Source organism: Lissotriton vulgaris, chromosome 3_2 (assembly GCF_964263255.1).
Source record: "Lissotriton vulgaris chromosome 3_2, aLisVul1.2, whole genome shotgun sequence".
NCBI lineage: Eukaryota > Metazoa > Chordata > Amphibia > Caudata > Salamandridae > Lissotriton > Lissotriton vulgaris.
The window spans coordinates 4,546,093-4,567,931 of NC_141690.1; the positions used below are offsets into that span (position 1 = coordinate 4,546,093).

Consider the following 21,839-nt stretch of genomic DNA (forward strand, 5'->3'; position numbering starts at 1 on the left):
GGCAAAGACCCATTCAAAACACAGTGGACCTGCCAGTACGAACATAATTCACAACTGACTGCAATAGGATGACGAAGTCCTACATGAGTCTTAACTAAGCCTGGGGGTTGAATTCTGCTCCGCTCGCGGAGTTTGCTGAGTTTTCCACACTCCGCTTTACACAGAGCTCCCAGAGTTCCAAAAAACTCCGCCCTGTGTAGTGGAGTTTTGTTTTCTCGCTCTCGTTTGTCAACGTCAAGTTGGCGAGTGCGAGCGAGGAAAATCCACCTTCCGGCAGGATTTTTCCTCATTCTAGATCGTCAACATCAAGTTTGCAAGCGCGGGTGTGGAAAATAAACCTCCTGGTGAGATTTCTCAATGCAGGGGGTCAGGTTTCTCATTGCAAGTGGTCGCGTATGCTCGCGACCGCTCGCATTGAGAAACTGCCTGTTCGCGTTGAGAAAGCTGCCGCTCGAGTAAACATCTACTTGAGCGGCAGAAAGGAAAGCAGGCCCACCTGCGCTGTGCATGGTGCCGTTTGCGATGATTGCACAGTGTGGACAAGCATTCAGCTTTGAAAATCATGCGACCAGCATTTCATATCGCACTCTGCCGCTTGCGGAGCTCCGCTTAGCACTGCAGAGGTTTTTTTTTCAAAACTCCGCAAACTTCGTCCAGGGTTAGTCTTAACCCTTCCAATTTCTGAAGGAATCTCTTCCAGGCAGTAGGTTGTATGACAGCCCTGACAAGCTCTCTCAACTTAAGGCAGGCTTCTATGTTTAATGAGGCTGATGGCTATCTGAGAATGGAGAATGCTGGATGCTGGATTGGGCTTTCTTTTAAATACAGATGAGCATCATTCTGCTAATTGTGGAAATGTGGGATTGATGTATTATTAAGCAGGTAACCATACAGATGCTGTGCTTGCAAAGAGTTTGTGATGCAAGCTGAACAATTCTTTGTAATGTGCGAGATGTATCGATCTAGCATATCACAATTGATATTACCATAAGTTTCACATAAATCCACCCTCATCAATATTCATGAGGCAAGATTTCATCTGTGAATCTATGCATCCAGAAGCAAATGCAGTGATAGGATCCTGCAAAGAGCAGAAGACCTTCAACTCTCAATTTACAATCACAAATTAGCCCTATGTCTAAATTGGGTATAAGTTGCAATGTAAAAAAAGGTGGCAGTTGTAGAAATGGCCATGGGCGGTGGTGGGGGGCATATTGTCATCCATAGGACAACTGTCTATGCCACTTTTAGAATCGGAACCCATTTTTTGGAAAAACAAGCTTTTGCAACCCACCCAGCTTTAATGACCATGAAGTGTGTGATTTAGTAATGTAGCATATAAAGCATTCTGTGGTAGTCCAGTGTCATGGAAAGTGGGTTTAAGTGAATATTTATTATTTGTACATCACCTATTAAAGTGTCTTGGTTTGTTTTGATCCTATTAAAATCTTTGTTTCCATCACACTTCAGAATTTCAAAAAATTTGCTTATGTTTTGTTTTCATAACTGCTGAATATCATTTGCAGGTATTTTCATTTTGTTGTGTGTTACAAAAAATGTCATCCTATAGTCCCTTCTTTCACACTCCTTTCACCCCAGCAAGATTGGCACATAATTCACTTGACTTTTCTTTCTCTGACTGCAAAGTGAGAAGAGTCTGTAAACACCAATCCCCGTGTTAACAAACATAAGCAGCAATTTGTCAGAAGACATAGCCTGACATTTGACCTCTGACATTAAGTTACAGCAAATGTGACAAGACAAATACAGAAGTTAAAGGCATCTTTATTTATTGCTTGAGCTTTCGAGACCAACCAAAAATCAGCTTGCAACCCACAGTTTGGTAAACACCAGTCTACACCATAATGTTCACAGCTGTCCTTTGCAGAGTGGAAAGGTAGATGGATAGATGGATGGGTGGCTGGATGATGGATGGCGGATAGACAGGCAAAGTGTGAAAGTTACAGCTTTTCAGACAGATAGACTTAGGTTTTACAGATAACTGATAACCAGACTGACAGACTGTCTTTGAAGTACATTTTCACTCATGTAACGCAACTCATGGTTTATGCCTATAACTGAACTAAAGTTATAGTTGGCACAGATAATGTTGTTGCTTGATACGTACCATATCTTTAATCTGAGAAAGTGTTATCTGCAGCGTGACGTTCAGCGCTTTATCTGTGTCCTCCACCGGTCTCAATGCGTTAGAATATGTTTCAAATAAATCTTTAAACAGCATCTGAGCATATTTTCCATGCGCTGCCTCCATGCCTTCATAAAAAATAGATCACTAATGAGTTTAAAGTGTAAACATATAACATGAACACATATAGACACACATCGTTTAATCCTGCATCCTTGGTATACGTCAATGAATTTTCACTCAATGTGCTAAACTGTTGACTTCTCAAATTTACCACCTGAATAACAACTTTGTCCAACCTTGGCAAGGTTTAAAATGTTTTTAGCAGACTGCTAACTTATCATTTCTGGTTAAAAATGAGTGCGTTCACGTTTATCAATAAAAGTGAAGCGTATTATAGCAGTGAGGTTTGTCGTTAACTGCTTTGCAGGTTTATCATAATAAATGATGCACTAGCTTGATTAATTACCTTGATTTTATTATGATAATGGTTCAGAACCAAAACCATGATAATCAGTACACTTTTAAACAAGCATTTACAATGCAATAGGTCTTGCAGCATTCAAGTTTGAGTTATTGGCATTGTGTATCACAATGCGTAGCATCAAATTTTTAGCAAACTTTGAAGTGGTGAGCAGTGTGAGTGTGTGCAAGAGTTTGCTGTTCTTGAAAGCAGTGTGGTATAGAGTGCAGGAATTGGGGTGACCTGAGCAATGTGGATGATGCACCTCACGCACAGGGCTGATGCAGTTATTATTCACACAGCTCTGATGATGCACCTCAGGTACGGGCTCACAGCTGTTATTATTCACACAGCTTTGATGATGCACCTCACGCACGGGCTGACGCAGTTTTTATTCACACAGCTTTGATGATGCACCTCACGCACGGGGCTGACGCCTCCTGTAAGTGCCTGTATTTCTGAGCCTCCCTTGAAACTCGAAAGAGAGGCAAATAAGTGATGCAACTCACGCACAGCCTCACATCTGTTCTTATTTACACAGCTCTGATGATGCACCTTAGGCATGGGGCTGACACAGTTATTATTCACACAGCTCTGATGCTGCATCTCAGGCACGGGGCTCACAGCTGTTATTATTCACACAGCTCTGATGATGCACCTCACGCACGGGCTCACAGCTGTTATTATTCACACAGCTCTGATGATGCACCTCACGCACGGGGCTGACACAGTTATTATTCACACAGCTCTGATAATGCACCTTAGGCACGGGCTCACAGCTGTTATTATTCACACAGCTCTGATGATGCACCTCTGGCACGGGCTTACAGCTGTTATTATTCACATAGCTCTGATGATGCACCTCACGCACGGGGCTGACACAGTTATTATTCACACAGCTCTGATGATGCACCTCAGGCACGGGCTCACAGCTGTTATTATTCACACAGCTCTGATGATGCACCTCTGGCACGGGCTTACAGCTGTTATTATTCACACAGCTCTGATGATGCACCTCACGCACGGGCTCACAGCTGTTATTATTCACACAGCTCTGATGATGCACCTGACGCACGGGGCTGACGCAGTTATTAATCACACAGCTCTGATGATGCACCTTAAGCACGGGCTCACAGCTGTTATTATTCACACAGCTCTGATGATGCACCTCTATCACGGGCTTACAGCTGTTATTATTCACACAGCTCTGATGATGCACCTCAGCACGGGGCTCACAGCTGTTATTATTCACACAGCTCTGATGATGCACCTCATGCACTGCCTCACAGCTGTTATTATTCACGCACAGTGAGGACCCCGGGGGCAGTCTGCACCTTCCTACGCTACTGTCTCTGCATATCACAATAAGTCTGGTAATGGGCAAACTGTCCTGGTTGGCTTGACATGAGGAAGTCTGGTAATGTGCAAACTGTCCTGGTTGGCATGACATGAGTAGGGAAATTTGAAGGAAAAAAAGGCAAAATTCATTTTCACAACCTCTTCCTTGAACTTTGCCAAGCAAACTATTTTAAAAAGACCCATGAAGACGCCCGCCTGATTTTTCCACTATGTGCTAGCAACATATGGGGGAAAGGCTTAAACGAAGGGCCAAAGCTAAAGTGCACTCATTGTATTCAAAACAGAGTTGATAGGATCCTGGCATCTGACACATTTACACTTCTTAAAACGGCACCAGGGACACAAACATCCAACAATATCCAGTTTGCTGTGAGAATAAGCCATCATTTTCCCTTCGAATATTAAGCAATTTAAATGTTACTGCAAGCAAAATGATGGGGTAAAATACATGTACTGTATGCAGCCTATGAAGTAAAATCAGAAACATTGACCATAGTAATTCACACTAATTCCCCCACAGCAAGTTATCAGATGCTTTCATTACAAATCCAGATTGCACTTTAACTTCATTTTAAAACACATCAGCACTGCAATATGGTGGCTCGTGAACAGGTAGGTGTACAGTAGCCATAGCTGCCAAGGTTTGAGATTGCTATGTGTGACATTTTCATAATTTCAGTATAATTATGAGTGACATTTCAACATCTATGAGTGACACTTTCTCATCAGCAAAATCAAGCAATGGAGACGAGGGGAACATATTAATATCATCACAGTATCCACGTCACAATATCAACTGCTTATTAAAATATTGTCTTACCATCATCTAGGTGAGGTATGCGTCAAGTGCATTATGACGATCCCCTGGACAACTTCAGAGGTAGCAGATTGGTTGTCGGGCTCTCATAACATTCTTAACCAAATCTGTCCTTGCACTTTTTGGCGCTCCATAACTTGCAGGCATGCTTGGGCCGCCAGCCACCGCGGGAGGCCATAGCAATTAGAGTTTGACCCCCGGCCCTCCTCCAGTGATAGTCGTGCAGGCCTTGTCACATTTTCTTCCCATGTGCATGAAGACGGTCCCCTGGACAACTTCAGAGTTTGAGGTAGCAAATTGGTTGTCGGGCTCTCATAACACTCTTTACCAAATCTGCCCTTGAACTTTATGGCGCTCCACAAATTGCAGGCAGGCGGGGGCTGTGGCAATTAGAGTTTGCCCCCACTGCCCTCCTCAAGTGATGGTCGCCCAGGCCTGGGCACTGTCCTGTCACTGACTCTTGCCGATCCCCACCCAGTGCCATGCTGCAGAAATGAGACTGTCCTGGGGCCCTGATTGGCTCGCCAGCAGCCCCACTGTGTGAGGGACTTAGACGATGCCCACACTTTTTCAAAACAGAGGCCACAGGCTTATATTACAACTCCAAGGGAGGCGTGCAGCCGCATATTAAGATGGCTGCAACCGCAGGCGATGAAGGCTCAGGGGAAAGATAGACCTGCCACTGATCCGAGGAGCTGGCAAAGATGAGGTGGGAGCACGGAATAGGAGAGGACCAACTTCGAGAGTTCGTGAGCAGGAGAGCCCCTTTCTGAGACCTTGCTTGAAAGGGGGAGGATCAGACTGGCAGGCTAGGACCTCCCAGCGGTGAGGGGACAGACGGCGGCAGCTGAGGACGGCACCTCTGACACTGAGAGGTGGGAAGGAGAACAGGCCCAAACTGCACTAATGCATCACCAGTGCAGATCAGACTGCGACGGAGGAACGGCACGGAGCAACGCGGCGGCCCTGCTGAAGGTGGGAACAGTCACGGGCGCGGGCCGAGACACAGGCTGAGCGTCCTGTTGCTAATAGTGCAGCGCATTGGAGGGTTGGATGGACCCCTACTGCACTGCTGTATTGCCTTAGCAGGTTGCCTCGGGACAGAGAGACGATCCTGCCACAAAGGGCTTTGGCCTGGCCAGAGAGTTCCGGGTGGGGCCACCCACTAACAGACTGTCTGTCCTGGCGGCTCCTGTGTCACCGATTCCCTTCCGTTGGCCGCAGAAAAATATTGAATTCTCTCCTCAATAACAGCTAAGAAGCACGTGGCAGACCGGGTCGGAAAGAGCCCGCTGCTGCTGGCGCCATGATTATATTAAAGCTCCCTCTCTCCCTCCGCCCAATATTATATGCCTGCTACCCCTGGAGTGCCCACAAAATTGCCTGCTCCCTTCAGCTCAAAAAACATACGCCTCGCGCTCGTCGGCACTGAGACGTGTGCACGCAATTACAAAAACAAAACCTATTGTGGGGCGGGACTTCCGTCTTGTGAAGCCCGCGCCCACGGAGTGCCTGGCAGTGGTGACGCGGGGCTCCCATGCCCGAGGGAGAGCCCCACGGAGGCTGCAGAAGTCCGGAGTGGCGGTAAGTGGGGCTTAGTTGTAGGGGGGAGGGGGGTGCGCTTGTGTGTGTGTGCGCGCGTGTGTTTATGTGTGCGGGGGGAGAGCCGGGGGTCTCTGTATGTGTGTGTGCGTGCGTGCGTGTCTGTAGGTGCGCTCGTGTGTGTGCGCATGCGTAAGCAGGGGGAGGTGTGGCTGTGTGGTACAGCTTTCCAGGAGAGGAGACAGGAGCTGGGTACAGCGAGCGCGTTCGCGTGCGCATGGCCCGCTCAATTTCGAGCGCGCGGCCAGCTCCTGTCCCCTCTCCTGGAAAGCAGAGTCGCTCACAATAGGTCTCTGGCGACACCGCGCTTTCGCACGGTTCAACGCCACGAGACCAAAAAACAAGAATTGAAAAATGTTGACTGTGGTCAAGACTGAAATTCACTAGACAGTTTAAAAATCATATATTTAGAACTTTTTTTGAAGAGGCTTTCCAGACAGGATTTCAAACTGCACAAGACATTTAGGTCCCAGATTCTAGATTCTAGGGTACTGACCTCTGCCTTCTTTTCGTTATTGTGACCTATTATAGATGCGATGGCCTGGCCCCTAATGACCATCTTGTAGGTCTCCCAAAGTGTTAAAGGGAAATCTACTGAGTGCTCATTGTTGTTAAAATAGTGTTACGTTGCGGTAGTGATACTTTTATGGATTTTAGAGTTCTGCATATAACCGGGGTATATGGGGTAAATACGACGTTGGGTTGGAGTCCGGCACGCATAAGTCATTACCACTGGAGAGTGATCTGAGATACCTCTAGGTAGGGTGTTGATATCCAATATATTTCCCAGACTGTTCGCTGAGGTTAAAACATAATCTATTCAAGATAGACTATTGTGTACTCCCGAATGGAAGGTAAATTGTCGGTCTCGGAGTAACGGAAACGCCAAGCATCAACAAGGCCAGGTGCCTCAAGGAACCCAGTGAAGCGAGGGGCTCCACCACCTAGGGCCCTATGGGGCTGATGAACCAGAGTACCAGTGATCACAGCATTGAAACTACCATCTTAGTTTACTTTAATTTATTTATAGGGTGCTTGTTCCACTAATGGAACACTGGGCGTCGAAGGAAGTGGCATTGAATTACTATAAGAATGATCAGGTCAATAATATCCTAAATGATTTATGGTTGGTGTTCTCACATATATTCAAGAAGAGTGAGTTCCAGGTTAGGAATGGTTATAACACCTTAATGTATGTTTAAAAATACATGAAAAAGGTAAGTCAAAGGGAAGTTACATAACATTGCCGTTAACACCATGAATAAGACAGCTGTGGATGTAGCATGATGGATCGGTATGAGTATGTTTTGTAAATAAATGACATGTTTTTAGGTGTTGTTACTTATTGGTATAAATATTGTAGGAATATAAGCAATGAATTTGGTGTGTGAGTTATGATTTGCATGGCTATTGTGTTAACTGTTGTTACTTCAGTGAATATGTTTTTTTAACCATATACAACAACCAACTTATAAATTATTATCTTCCCTGTTTAGCATGGCCTTTGGTGGTGTGCAGCGGGAGACGGGAGTTGGCCACAAGGCCTAGCCACAGCCTACATCCAACCCACCATTGGCTGACAACTCCTGTGTCCACAGCCTTCATCTTATGATCAGGCCATATGACAAACCTGCCATGGGTGAACTTATCGCCCTTTGAACTGCCCTTGAATGACCAAGAGGAAGCTTCTTTCACATTTTTGAAACTTTTTTATTTTTTATTCATTTATTTAATTTTTTTTAAAAAATGCGGTTTGTTTACTTTGGGAAACCTTAGAAACTCTTATAATCAATCAATCAATCCAGACATTTGTAAAGCACACTACTCACTCATAACGGTCTCAAGGCGCTGGGAGGGAGGGTGCTGCTACTGCTCAAACAGACAGGTCTTGAGTAGCCTCCTGAAGGTTAGTAGGTCTTTGGTCTGCTGTAGGAGTATGGGGAGGGTGTTCCAGGACTTGGCGGAAAGGTGGGAGAATGATATGCCGCCAGTGGTCGATCTTCGGATGCGGGGGCGGTGGCGAGGTCGGTGGAGCGGAGCTGGCGGTTCTGGGTGTAGAAGGTGAGTCGTTTGTTGAGGTATGCTGGTCCGGTGTTGTGAAGTTCCTTGTGTATGTAGGTGAGGAGTTTGAAGGTGATCCTCTTGTTGACGGGAAGCCGGTGCAGGTCTCTCAGGTGGGGTGTGATGTGGCTGAGGTGAGGGATGTCGAAGATCAGGCGTGCAGAGGCGTTCTGTAAGCATTGCAGTTGTTTCAGTAGTCTGGCCGTAGCTCCCACGTAGAGGGCGTTTCCGTAGTCCAGTCTGCTGCTGACGAGGGCCTGGGTGACAGTTCTTCTAGTGTCGGTGGGGATCCACCTGTAGATCCTTCGGAGCATGCGGAGGGTGTTGAAACAGGAGGATGAGATGTCGTTGACTTGCTTGGTCATGGAGAGTGTTGGCTCAAGGATGAATCCCAGGTGGCGTGCGCAATTGGTGGGTGTTGGTGTTGCTCCCAGGGCCGTCAGCCACCAGGAATCTTCCCAGGCAGATGGGGTGGGCCGAGGATGAGGACCTCCGTCTTGTCTGAGTTCAGCTTCAGACGGCTGTGCTTCATCCATTCGGAGACGGCTTTCATTCCTTCATGGAGGTTGGGTTTGGCGGTGAGAGGGTCCTTGGTGAGGGAGAGGATCAGTTGTGTGTCGTCGGCATAGGAGATGATGTTGAGGTTGTGCAGTCTGGGGATGTGGGCGAGCTGGGCCATGTAGATGTTGGACAGCGTCGGGCTGAAGGAGGATCCTTGGGGTACGCCACAGATGATCTCGGAGGCTTTGGATTGGAAGGAAGGGAGGCGGGCACTCTGTCTTCTGCTGGAGAGGAAGAAGGTGGTCCAGTCCAGTTCTTTGCCTCGGATTCCTGCGTCATGGAGGTGAGTGCGTAGGGTGCGGTAGCAGACCGTGTCGAACACGGCTGATTGGTCCAGAAGGATGAGGGCTCCTGCTTCGCCATTGTCCAGCAGGGCCCTGATGTCATCGGTGGTGGCTATGAGGGCCGTTTTGGAGCTGTAGTTGCTGCGGAACCAGGACTGGGATGGGTCCAGGATGTTGTTCTCCTCGAGGTAGCGGGTCAGCTGTTTGTTGACAGTTTTCACAATGACCTTCGCCGGGAACGGGAGCAGAGAGATGGGCCGGAAGTTCTTGAGGTCCCTCGGGTCTTCCTTGGGTTTCTTGAACAGGGTGTTGATCTTGACGTGCTTCCAGCTCTCCGGGAAGGTCGCGGTCTCAAAGGAGATGTTGATGGCCTTGTGGAGGTGGGGTGCAACAGTGGCGCTGGCTTGTTGAAGATGTGTTGAGGGCACGGGTCTGACGCGAAGCCGAAGTGGATGTTGCTCATGACTTTGATGGTGTCGTCGTTGTTGATGTTGGTCCAGGTGAGTAGGGGGTCACTGTGGGTGGTGGCCATGGGTTCTGAGGTGTTGTTGCTGCTGTGGTGGACTGGTTGTCGAAGCTGTCGTGGATATCTGCGATCCTGCGGTGGAAGAAGGAGGCCTGGGAGTTGCACAGGTCTTGCGATGGTGGGATGCTGTTGGTGTTGGAGGTGGGGTTGGAGAGTTCCTTCACAATGTTGAAGAGCTCTTTACTGTTGTGTGCGTTGTTGTCGAGGCGGTCTTTGAAGGAGGTCTTTTTGGCGGATCTGATGAGGTGATGGTGTGTGGCGCAAGGCGTTCTTGTGGGCAGCTTGGTTCTCGATGTCTGTTCGCGGCGCCATTTCTTCTTCAGCTTTCATCAGTTTTGCTTGGAGGTCTGGAGGTCCGTGGTGAACCAGCTGGCAGTCTTGTTGGTGCGTGTGTTGGAGGGATTCTTGATCGGGGCGAGAATGTTGGCGCAGTCTTCGATCCAGCATCTGAGGTTGCTGGCGGTGGCGGCGGGGTCCGTGGGGTCTGTGGGGTCTGTGCGGTCTGTGGGTGGGCTTCGGGCGGTGTGTAGCTGGTCTTCTTTTATTTTGCTCCAGCAGCCGCGGGAGATCTGTTGGGTGCGGTGGTGCGTGGTGGACTTCTCGAAGGTGAAATGGACGAAGCGATGATCGGTCCAGTGGAGTTCGGTGGTGTGGCAGAAGAAGACGTGAGAGCTTGCAGAGAAGATGGGATTAAGCCTGTGGCCGGCGGAGTGGGTGGGCGTTGTCACAAGCTGTCTGAGTCCGAGGTTGGCGATCAGGGTGGTGGAGTTGGTGTCATTGTTGTTCTCGAGGTGGAAGTTCAGGTCCCTGAGGAGGATGTAGTCCGTGGACGCAAGGACGTGCGTGCTGACTAATTCGACGATGGACCACAACTGTGGTATAAACATGCAAATGTAGTAAGGCTATTGGATCCCATTGATCGGTTGAAATAACATTCGAGCGAGTATTACCATTGGGGTTTTTGTTCTGTATATTTTGTGTTACTGATATCACTGTACTGTAATGTATTTGTTCCGCGTTTAGATCCTTATGTAGCTTTCTTTTTGAATTTAGATAATGTTATTTATGTGTTTTTTTAAATAATTTTTATTAGTATGAAATGCAATTTACATTGTTGACATTGTATGTTTTCAGAAGAATTGATTTTTTCTGAAATTTTAATACCATATTTTCATTTTAATAAAAGATTGTAAACGTCATACTTTGGTTTTTGGTGTGCCCCCTAACAATAGGCCTATGGGTGTTGTGGACACAAAAGAGCATCGGTCCTTTGCATACCACAATCTCTAGTACTATTCCAGGGATTTTCTCTAGACTTACTTGGTCGCTGAACTGTGGCCTAGGTCCGGGGGCCTGTAGATCAGAGTTCCTCTGAGGGTGGTGTTGGGATCAGTGTGTATCTGGAAGTGCAGGTGTTCGGCGGTGTTGTGGGTGTCGTCGGAGTTGGTTGAGACCTTGAGGGTGGACTTGTGGATGATGGAGATTCCACCTCCTACTCAGTTGGTGCGGTCTCTGCTTTGTGATCTTGTAGGCGTCCGGGTTGGCTATGGTGATTTCGGGTGCCGAGGAGTTGTTCATCCAGGTCTCTGTCAGGAAGGCGACGTCCGTGGAGGACGTGTCGAACAGGTCCCAGAGTTCAACGGCGTGTTTGCGTGCAGAGCAGGTGTTCAGGAGTATCATCTGAGGTGGTTGCATCCTGTTCTGGTGGGTGGATAGGCGGGTCTGCTGCTGGTGAAGCTGCAGTTCTGGCAGGAGAAGGGTCCTTGGGTGCGCTTAGGGGCAGTCTGGAAGCAGGTGTGTGCTTGTCCGGTGTTGAGTGCGTGGAGGGTGCTGGCATCGTAGCGTAGACGGGTGTTGTGGCGTTCTGGCACTGGGTGCGGTCCAGGCGCTGACGGGCGCAGACGGGCGTGCCAGCGGCGTGGCTGCGCAGCGGCCGCCATAAGAAGGGGAGGTGGGAGAGAAAAGCAGCTGGGAGGAGGGAGCGGACGAATGGGAGCAGTGGGCGGGTCCGTAGGGGACACAGCGGCGGGAAAGCGGGATGGGCGTAGGGTACCGAAGGGAAAAGAGGGGCACAGCAGAAACAGGGGGTATAAAGGGGCAAAAAACGAGTACAGTAAAAACAATTAAAAACAATTACAATACAGGCAAAAACCAAGCAAGAGAGGCACAGCAGAAACAGGAGGGATGAAGGGGCGAAAAGCGAGTACAGTAAAAACAATTAAAAACAATTACAATACAGGCAAAAACAAAGCAAGCAAGCCTAAACATATGGCCTACCACTGCCCACCAGGGATGAGGCGCGGGTGGTAGCCTGCGGGTGGAGGAGGGCCTCGAACTCACGGCAGAGCAGCAGCAGGGCTCAAGGGTGCAATACACAGGTGGTGCTGTGCGGCGTGGAGAGCGACTTGCTTAAACAGGGTCAAGAGTCACACCTCTTGAGTTTGCAGACCCAGTCCCATGTCCCTACTGTGTTTGTAGACCCCATGACAGGCTTTCTGGAACTCAGAGCCATGCTTGATGTCTGCAAATCCATTTTTGTGGTCAGCGTACCTGCAACAAAATTTACCTTTTTTGCATTGCACCTCAGGGGGTTATTCTGGGGGACCCTCAGAGGGTCGAGGTGTCAGGGGATGCTCCCATTGCCCCTTATAGCACTATCATCTTTTTTACAGGATATGCAGACCAACACAAAAATATTTTTCTCTTATTGTCAACCAATCTTAGTTTTTGGGTCCAAGGACCTGGCTTTAGGTTTTCAGACCAGAAAGGGACAAAGGAGAAAAAAGCTTCTCTGTCAGATTTCTCAATTTGTTTAATTAGGGCTCGTATGCCCAGGTTAGTGGACCATCCACTGACTACCGGTCCAGATATACCTTTAAACCCTTTTTGCATATCCTACTGTTTCTAGATACTTGTCGTCATTTTTCTTTTAGCCCTATATCTTTCTGTGGATTAGTCTCTGATCTATTTCTGACATGGGGCCATCATTAAGGTTAGAACTCCAGACACTCTTCTGATATGTTTGTAAGGTAGTGAATCTGTTTATATATATATATATATATATATATATATATATATATATATATATATATATATATATATATATATATATATATATATATATATATATATATATATATATATATATATATATATATCTGTGCTTAACTACAGCCTCTCAGTTTACTGCTGATGGTAGCCATTCCTGACTCTCATATATTGGGCATTATTTCTTCTTTGGCCCTTTCTTGTATGTTTGCTTTCTCTGCGGTACATTCCTACCTTCCGTTTCTGTTACGGCAGGCGTCGAATGAAGAGACTGTCTGACTTCTTGCCAGTTGCCGGAACAACTGTTTGCCTCCAAGTGCCGAGCGTCTGACATCCTCATTGTTTATGTAAAACATGAGAGACGCCCGCTGTGGACCACGAGCGCACAAAATCATCGTAACTTCGAAGTGCCTGTTATGAGGAGGTGGTACATGGCTCAATTCGTGCTATTAAGCGCGGCATAGGTCTGCCCTAAGTTTCACATAGTAAAAAACAAAGTACAAGCCGCGAACACTACAAGAACCACTTGGAGCTAAGCAGGCAAGGTGTGGATATGTGCAAAAGTACATGCTGCCAGAATTTCCATGGTACATGTGAACACAGACGAACTTTAGACAGGAGGGGTGTTACCAGTTCACGCCACAGCCGTTACAAATCCCCAAATGAATTACTACAGATACGTAAATGGGCTTAGCAGGTACTGTCAGCCTTAGTATGTGCACTTCTTTCATTTGAAAAGGACACAGCTGCCACCTTTTAAGATTGCTTACGTGTCATTTGTTTGGGTTTCAGTGTACTTATGAGTGACATTCAGCTCCCAAATCTGTGACACTTTCTCGTGAGTAAACCCAAGCAATAAAGTCCACGGAAAAAGACACATATCAGAAATGACACGCTTTTGAGCAATGAGCAGCTCTTGAAACCGCTATAAAACATGAACGATAAAGGCACTGACCATCTCCCTCTTTTAAAATAATGACTTGCATATTCACAGTGCTTTTTGTTGCATTCAGGGGCCTTGTAGCACTACTAATACATGATACCCTACTTCACCAACCAGGATTCAAATCTGTCTCTATATACATGCATGCACATTCAATACACAGGCCCTACGGTGATTTAATAAACTAACAGATTTCATATTGTAACAATTCCACTGATGTTATTTACTATTCGATTACTTTTGTGTATTATGTATATACGAAAATGAGCTATTTAATAATAAACACTAAGGGCCCGATGTAGGTAAATCGCTTTTTCCGATTTCAAAATACCGAGGCGCACCGAATCGGTATTCTGAAATCGGAAAACGAGATGTAGGAAAAAAAAAACGAAAAAATACCGATTCGTTCGTCATCGGTAATGTGATTCGATACATACCGAATCGGCATGGACCGAATCGGAATGTACCGAATCGGCTACCACCGATTCGGAAATTGCCGAATCGGCAAATACCGATTCGGCAATTACCGATTCGGAGGTCGAAATACACCCCCATGGCCAAAATGCCCATAGGAATGCATTGAACAATCCGAATCGGCAAAATCCGATTCGGTAGAATCCGAATCGGTAAAATCCGATTCGGTAAAATCCGAAACAGCCAATGAGGTGGATCCACCCTCCCCCACCCAAGCAGGGAGTGGCTACCCAGGCAGGTGCAGCTCATTAAGAACTTTCTGGAGAGGCAGCCTGAGCTGAACATTCACAGTGAGCAGCAGTGGAAGCAGGAGCCAGAGCACTGTGATAGAAAGATGGCAAGCAGCAGTGAGAGCCAGAAGGCTGGCCACAAGAGAAAACCCAAGTTTAGTACCATGGAGCTGCAGGTGTTGGTGGAGGAAGTGGTGAGGGTGCACAGGCAGCTCTTTGGGAGGCTGTCCCTCACTGTACCGGACAGCACGAAGAGGAGGCTCTGGAGCGAGATTGCTGAGAAGGTCAACTCAGTTGGTGTCACCCCCAGGACCCTTGATGACTTAAAAAAAAGATTTTATGACATCCGCAGCCTGACGAAACGCAAAATGGCTGAGCTGCAGAGGCAAGCTGCACTGACTGGTGGAGGCAGGAACCCGGCGCCACCCCTCACTGAGCTGGAGGAACTGGTGTCCAGCACCATCGAGAGGGAGAGTGTGACTGGAATCGGGACCCTGGATAGCTCAGCCAGAGCTACAGCTACAGGTAAGAAGCATGCGCATCATGACACAACCTACCAGACACCTCCCCTTTAGACACAATGCACAGCCAAACCCCAGCCCAGTACTGTAACCAACATACAAGAGAAAAGCATCATGGTAAATGTAGTCAGCAGAAGTAGGCAAAATATGGCAGTGCAGAACCACAATATAGAAAACAGTGGAACACATTCAAAGTATATGCAAGGACATGTGCAATGCTTTAATTGTAGTGACTGTAATACATCGGCACTCAATTCACAAATGCTTCTTTATACCTAGGGACACCATCAGGCGGAGGTGCACAAGCTACTGAGGCACCAGCACCAGCACCAACTTCCAGTGCGGTGGCAGGGCCTAGCACAAGTCAGGCTGCCCTGGAGGAGGAGGAGGAGGACAACACCATTGGCCAGGGAAATGAGGGAGACCTGGGACTTGACTATGCATTTCTTCACTCCCCACAAATGTCTGGCACACCCCCATTGCTGTTCTCCCCTGAGAACTCTCCAACAACGGCCCACCCTGCACCTAACACATCTCCTGCCAGGAGTATGGTTGTGGCTCCACTCAACCCTATCCAGGGAGCAGCGGGTCAGGCCCCAGCCACCACCACAACAACACCAGTGGCACCCCAGCCCACACAGCAGGGCGGCAGCAGCAGTTCCCGGAGGCGTGCCATTTCCAGCACTGCACCTCCGGCACGGGAGGGCAGCGTCTTCCAGGGGCTTGAAGGCAGCATGGTCAAGATCCAGCGCATGCAGGCAAAGTCCATCATGGCCTGCCAGCGCCAGCTTCGCCAGCACAACCTGCAGATGGGCGAGATGGTGCAAGGGTTTAAGGCTTTCGTTGACACAAATAAGGAAGTTGCAGCAGGTCTTGGCAGGCTGACCACAGCCATCACACAGCTATGCGGCAGACTTGACGAGCACGAGCACTCGCACAGGCGGGATGCCCGCATGCACAACAGATCTATTAGCCGCCTTGCTGCTGCTACCGCGCAACTGTGCCAACGTGGGGCTAATATGGAGGCAAGCTTGACACAGAACACCGCTGAGGTCACCAGGGGAATGGCCCGCATAACAACAGCCATGGAGGCAATGATCATCTCCAACACTGCGGCCAATCCAGCCCTGGACCTGGGGGAGGCTGGGGACGGCAGCAGCCGCAGCAGCCCGGCCAGCGCTGTGTCGGAGCCGCGCCGGAGCACCAGGCGCTCTGCAGAAGCCGCAGGACATGCGGAAGGGGGAGAGGCACACCCCAGTGGTGCTGCTAAGCGCAGCAAAAAGTAGGCTTGCCAGGGCGGGTAAGGCAACCCGGACCTTTGACATTTATTTTCTTTACATTGACATTTTCTTTTGTTGCACATCAGTGCAGTAACGGTTTTGCAACATTATTAAAATTTTCTTTTCCTCACAACCATTTACCTGTCTGTGCATCTGTACTCACTCAGAAATAGTTTTCTGTTATCTCCTCACGTCTGTATCTGCCATCACTTGGCGTAGACACCCCAGCAGGTTGTGTTTGTGGCACAGCAATGTCGTCGTCATGGTCCTCGTAGTCAGACAACTCCACCTCAGTGCCCTTCTTCACCGCAAGGTTGTGCAACATTGCACAGACAGCTATGATCTTGCAGCAGGTGATGGGGGTATACTGCCTTGCACCTCCACTCTTGTGCAGGCATCTGAATCTACTTTTCCAGATGCCAAAGGTCCGTTCAACTACATTCCTTGTGCTTTTGTGGGCCCGGTTATACCTCCTTTGGCTGGGTGTGGAGGGGTTGAGGTAGGGGGTGAGTATGAATGAGCGGAGGGCATATGCACTGTCGCCTAGAAGGAAAAGGGGTAACATTACTCAAATGCATACATGTATTACACTTAGCTACTTTGTGTTATGGGGGTCTGATGATGTGTCTCACCTAGGAGGTATCCTTCACCAAATTCGCCAGCCATCAGCCGTGCATAGATGCCGCTCTGTTGAAAAATGTAGGAGTCGTGGGTACTCCCGGGGAATTTTGCTATCAGGTCTGTGATGGTGCACTTCGCATTGCAGATCACCTGAACGTTGATGGTGTGCGTAGACTTCCGATTGCGGTATATGTATTCTGTGTCAGCTGGGGGGCAAATCGGAATGTGCGTGCCATCTATACAGCCAATGATTTGGGGAAATTGTGCCATCTGGTAGAAGTCAGCTTTAGTTTGTACCAGTTCTGCGTGGGTTGCAGGGAAAGAGATGTATTGGTCCATCCTGTGTATCATGGCATCAAGGAATGTGTGGAAGAACCTTGACAGGCTGCTCTGGATCACCCCTCCTACCGCTGCAACTCCACTTTGATAGCTGCCAGAAGCAAGCAGGTGTAAGCTGCATAGCACCTGGACGTGCGCTGGGATGGCGTGTGCCCTTGGGGTGGGGTGGTCCAACAGTGGTTTGAGGTCCCTGATGAGCTCCAGAATGGTGTCTGAGTCCAGCCTGTACCTCTGTAGGATCTCTGCCTCTGTGAGCATGAACAGGGTGATCCTCTGTCTGTAGACCTGTTCCTCTCTTTGCCATTCCCTCTGTCCTTCCTGCTGTAGCCGTAGCCGCCTTGCAATGACATAAAAAGCTGCCATCCTGCAAGTTGCAATGCATTTTGGGTCTATTTTTATGGGTTGGAGTTGGTTACCACCTGATTGTAATCCATGGTAAATACTGAGTGAGAAATACCGATTTAGAGCCAAAATCGGTAGTTCTGTGCTTCCCTACATCTCCCTATCTGTCCGAATCGGGGATTTTCCCATTCGGTGATTCTACCGATTCGGTAGGTTATCCGAATCGGCTTATTTCCGATTCGCTGTCTCTACCGAATCGATACATGGACCGAATCGGAATTTTTCTGATTCGGTGTCACTACCGATTCGGTACATGGTCCGATTCGGATGATTTCCGATTCGGTGTCACTACCGATTCGGTACATGGACCGAATCGGTCTTTTTATCCGATTTGGTATGTTACCAATTCGTTACATTTCCGATTCAGGGTATGTCCGAATAGGATTATTTTCGAATCGGTAGTCATTCCGAATCGGTATTTGTACCGATTTGGACGTTTTTCTTTGCCCTACATCTCGATGGCTGTATACCGATCGGTAAGGGCCCAAAATCGGTATTTTCAGCCGTTACCGATCGGTAGCGGCCTACCTACATCGGGCCCTAAATCTCTCTGCCTTTTGCGGCAGCCAATCTCAGACTGTGTGCAATTCCCTTTTTGAAATAATGGCTTGCATATTGACAATTCTTTCAATCGCAGGCTAGAACCTTGTTCCACTATAAATATACAAGTCCGTGTTCGCCACTGCGCCACGCAGGATTCAATTCTGTTTCTTTCTGTTAATGCACACACTGTTATCTGCACTGATTGTGTTACCAATCGGACAGAGAGAAAATCATGCAAAGGTGTCCTAGCAGGCTCCTCTGGAAGTCCAAGGGTGCCCTGCAGGGCCCGAGGTCCAGGGAGCAGCTGGAGCCGGAGCCCGCCACAGGAGACGGACCAGGTAAATGTGGAATGTGCAGAGGGGCACACATAGCATCACGTAGCTTGTCAAACAGCATGGGAGGGTCTGGTGTCTAGAGTCGTGCAGTACATGCTCCAACATCCTTTCATCTAATTGGGATCTGTCATTTCTCTCAAGGCAGCTCAGTCTGTCCATGCCAATGCAGCAGGTCTGTTTTTCCGAGGAAAACAAAACATGGCCTCAATTAATGCCAACTATTGGTGCAGACACGAGACCGTAAGTTGCTGTAGTGCTTTTTCATCCACTATTTTTTTTTTTACTTTAGTACGTGAGCTCTTTTTTTAAAAATTGAAAGTGACAGGTTGTGCTCAGCCTTTCAGCACCCTTTGCTGTTCTCAGTGACCCAGTATTTTAACCCGCAAGCACGGATTCTACTAACCCTTTCACTGCCTTGGGGTTGATAATATACTACGCACTTCCGTTGTATAAACACCCGACGTTGGTTCATCCGTGTCAGTGATATTTCTCTCTCTGTAGCCTCTCCCTTTTAAAGCTGCTTTTCTGAGCGCGAGGCCTTGCTCGTTGATCCCACGCGCACATGCTGAGCCTGTGAAACACAGCAGGCTGGATAACTCAATATTCTGGTTTATTTTACTTAAGCGTAGCAGTCAGCGAAATCACAGGCAGCTGTCTGCTGAGGATTTCTTTGAGTGCACTGTCCGCTCTATCCCAAATGGAAGGCGTACCGAGCTACTTGAATTATGCCACAATGGAAGGGTGACAAAATTGTCCGGCAAGAAAAGTCAAATTATGTGGAGAACTGTGGCACAAATCATGGCAGAAATATTTTGCAATTGTAAAGCAAATTAGAAATGTCAGAGCAAATTTAGGACCTTGCTTGTACTAATTTAAGATCCAAAAATCGTCCAGCGGCCCTTTGCACTGGGGTGACTGCTACAGAAGGCCATTATTGTTAGTATGTTAGGCCATAGAGTGAGAATTATTTTCACCAGATTCAGTTAATGTTACAACCTGTATTTATTTTCATCATGGCTTATGGGATCCTTGGGATAAGCAAAATAACATGTATACACTGCACCGTTTGTATGGCATGCACACCCTAAAAAATGAGCTGTCGACAGGGACGTTGGTAACACACGCCACAGGTGCTCACGCCATCGACCTTGAAAGGATGAAAGGCAGCCGCAGCCTCATCCATGACTCAAATCTGGGCAGCCCTTCAAACCATGCCCTAACGAGCATGCACCTGAGCCAATAGAGCAGTGGTTTTGCCTGTGGAACTCAACAGCACCACATGGCTACGCGTGCTCAATTGAGGCTTATTACAAATAAAAATTATGGTGAGAGCTGATAAATTTAGAAGTCTGATGTCTGAAAATTAGAAAGTTCTTTCACCACGATGGAGAGTCAGACCAGAAGCCACCAGTTTTCCGCGATTGTCACGTAGCAGTGTGCAATAAACACCAGCTGGTACCTTTAGGTAGTGATGTGCACTGTGAGCCTGTCCCATCCTGGCCATTTGTTACCACATAGCAAGACTCAACTCCTCTTAAGAGTTGTTTAGTACTAGTAGCCTAGGCGGGCACGGGTAACTGAGGTCAGTCATGTGAAAAAACTAAGTATTCTCCGGCCCGGGCATATCTGTCAGGAAGACGTGTTCCTCTAATGTATATTATCATTATGATAATATTCATAAGAGGAACACGTCGTCCTACAGATATGCCCGGGCCGGAGGATAATTAGTTTTTTCACATGACTTTGCGGGCGGTGTTGCGCTTCACGACTCAGTTGGTTGGTTGCCATTGCCAGCCTGACTAGCACGAGCAGACCCGGACAGCAGATCAAGGCACATGAGTCTCATCTCAATCAATGTATTTGGACGTTGGACCACAACAGATTGAACTGCGTGTCGTCCCCATGGCTTCGTTATCAGTGCTGGCGGCACATGAAAAATGCGTACGTGGTGGTGGTGGACGGCGCGAAACTTAAGCACCAGGTGGTCCGGACTCGACCGTCTGTAGTAGGCAGGCACACTGTGACACACACACAGTCAGACTCTAAACCAGCTCACTCAGCACACAACCAACGACGACGAACTGGAACTGGTCACTCACTGGCCTTGTCTTCGTTGGTGATTCTCCAGACTCTGTCTGCTTTCAGTGCTGCTTTGTTCTACTTTGTTTGTACTTTCACTTTCTGTTTTACTACTTGTTGTTGTGCAGCAGTGCACCACGCACGGTGACGTGACACACAGCATTAGAAATGGCCAATCACCTTGACATGGCGGGAATAGCCATATGGTGATTGGCCATACAGTGCGGCCCCTCAGAAGAGCAGCCAACACCCACGCGCGGCACCATCCTGCTGCAGCAGCCAATCCTGGTGCAGCGTTACCAGCAACACTGCGCCAGGATTGGCTACGAGAAGGATACTATCTGCCCATTAGGAGACGGGGGGCCCCCTGGTCCCTGCCTGGCAGACTGTGTCTCGAGTGCTATAGAGGGGGTGTGGGGGGGAAGGTCTAACCCAGTATGGGCATGCGCGGGCAAGTCGAAATTTGTGATACTATCGGATTCCACATGCGCATTGTTGCGCTGTCTACTCCGGAGTCTACAACTGCTCTGCCTGTGCGCTGCCTGTCACTCTCTCCCGCAGCCCCGCCCCCCCACGGCCCACTTCTATACGATGTCCGATTCTGTCGGGCTTTTCCCAGCAGGTAGCGCGCAGTGCGCTCAGATGATTTTTAATTATCAGAGTGAGATGCATTTTTTAAAAAGCCTGCATGTGTGGCAGAAAGTGCGGGGTCGTCCATTGCTAATGGGGCAACATTTCTAGCCTTGTCAAGTAACACTCATCAAGGTTTCGAATAACACATTTCAGTGATGTGTAGCCTTGTCAGGTAACACGCATCAAGGTTTAGAATAACACATTTCAGTGATGTGTCTACCACCACACAAAACAGTGACGTAATTAGAGTGTTTCCTCTGACCACTCCACATGAGACATGCTAAAGAGGTGCTGCATTTAGCAGTGAGCACGCTGCTGGCGTGAGTGCACACTGTCATGTGCTGTGTGAGACTGAGTCTGCTGTCTAATACTGGCCGCTCTTAAATATAAACAAACCAACAATGCGCGGAACTTACTTGTATAGAACTCAAAGTTAAATAATTATTAGCGCTGCCACCTACTGAGCTGCATTCAGTCAAGCCGAGCCTGGCGGCCTCAGCATACCATGTGGTCATAAACAGTGCATCAGAGTAAAAAACAAACACATATTCTATCCCCATTTAGTAGGACCC

The 21,839-nt window shown here is 48.2% G+C and overlaps 1 protein-coding gene across 1 annotated transcript in view; it reads right to left on the reverse strand.

Annotated features, from left to right (window-relative positions):
• CHRNA9 (cholinergic receptor nicotinic alpha 9 subunit) overlaps nt 1–21,839 on the reverse strand; it is a 118,063-nt gene that overhangs the window by 53,827 nt on the left and 42,397 nt on the right. The window contains exon 2 of the mRNA XM_086964501.1: nt 2,129–2,274. Coding sequence (XP_086820627.1) covers nt 2,129–2,274 — 146 coding nt within the window. The remainder of the gene's footprint in view (nt 1–2,128; nt 2,275–21,839) is intronic.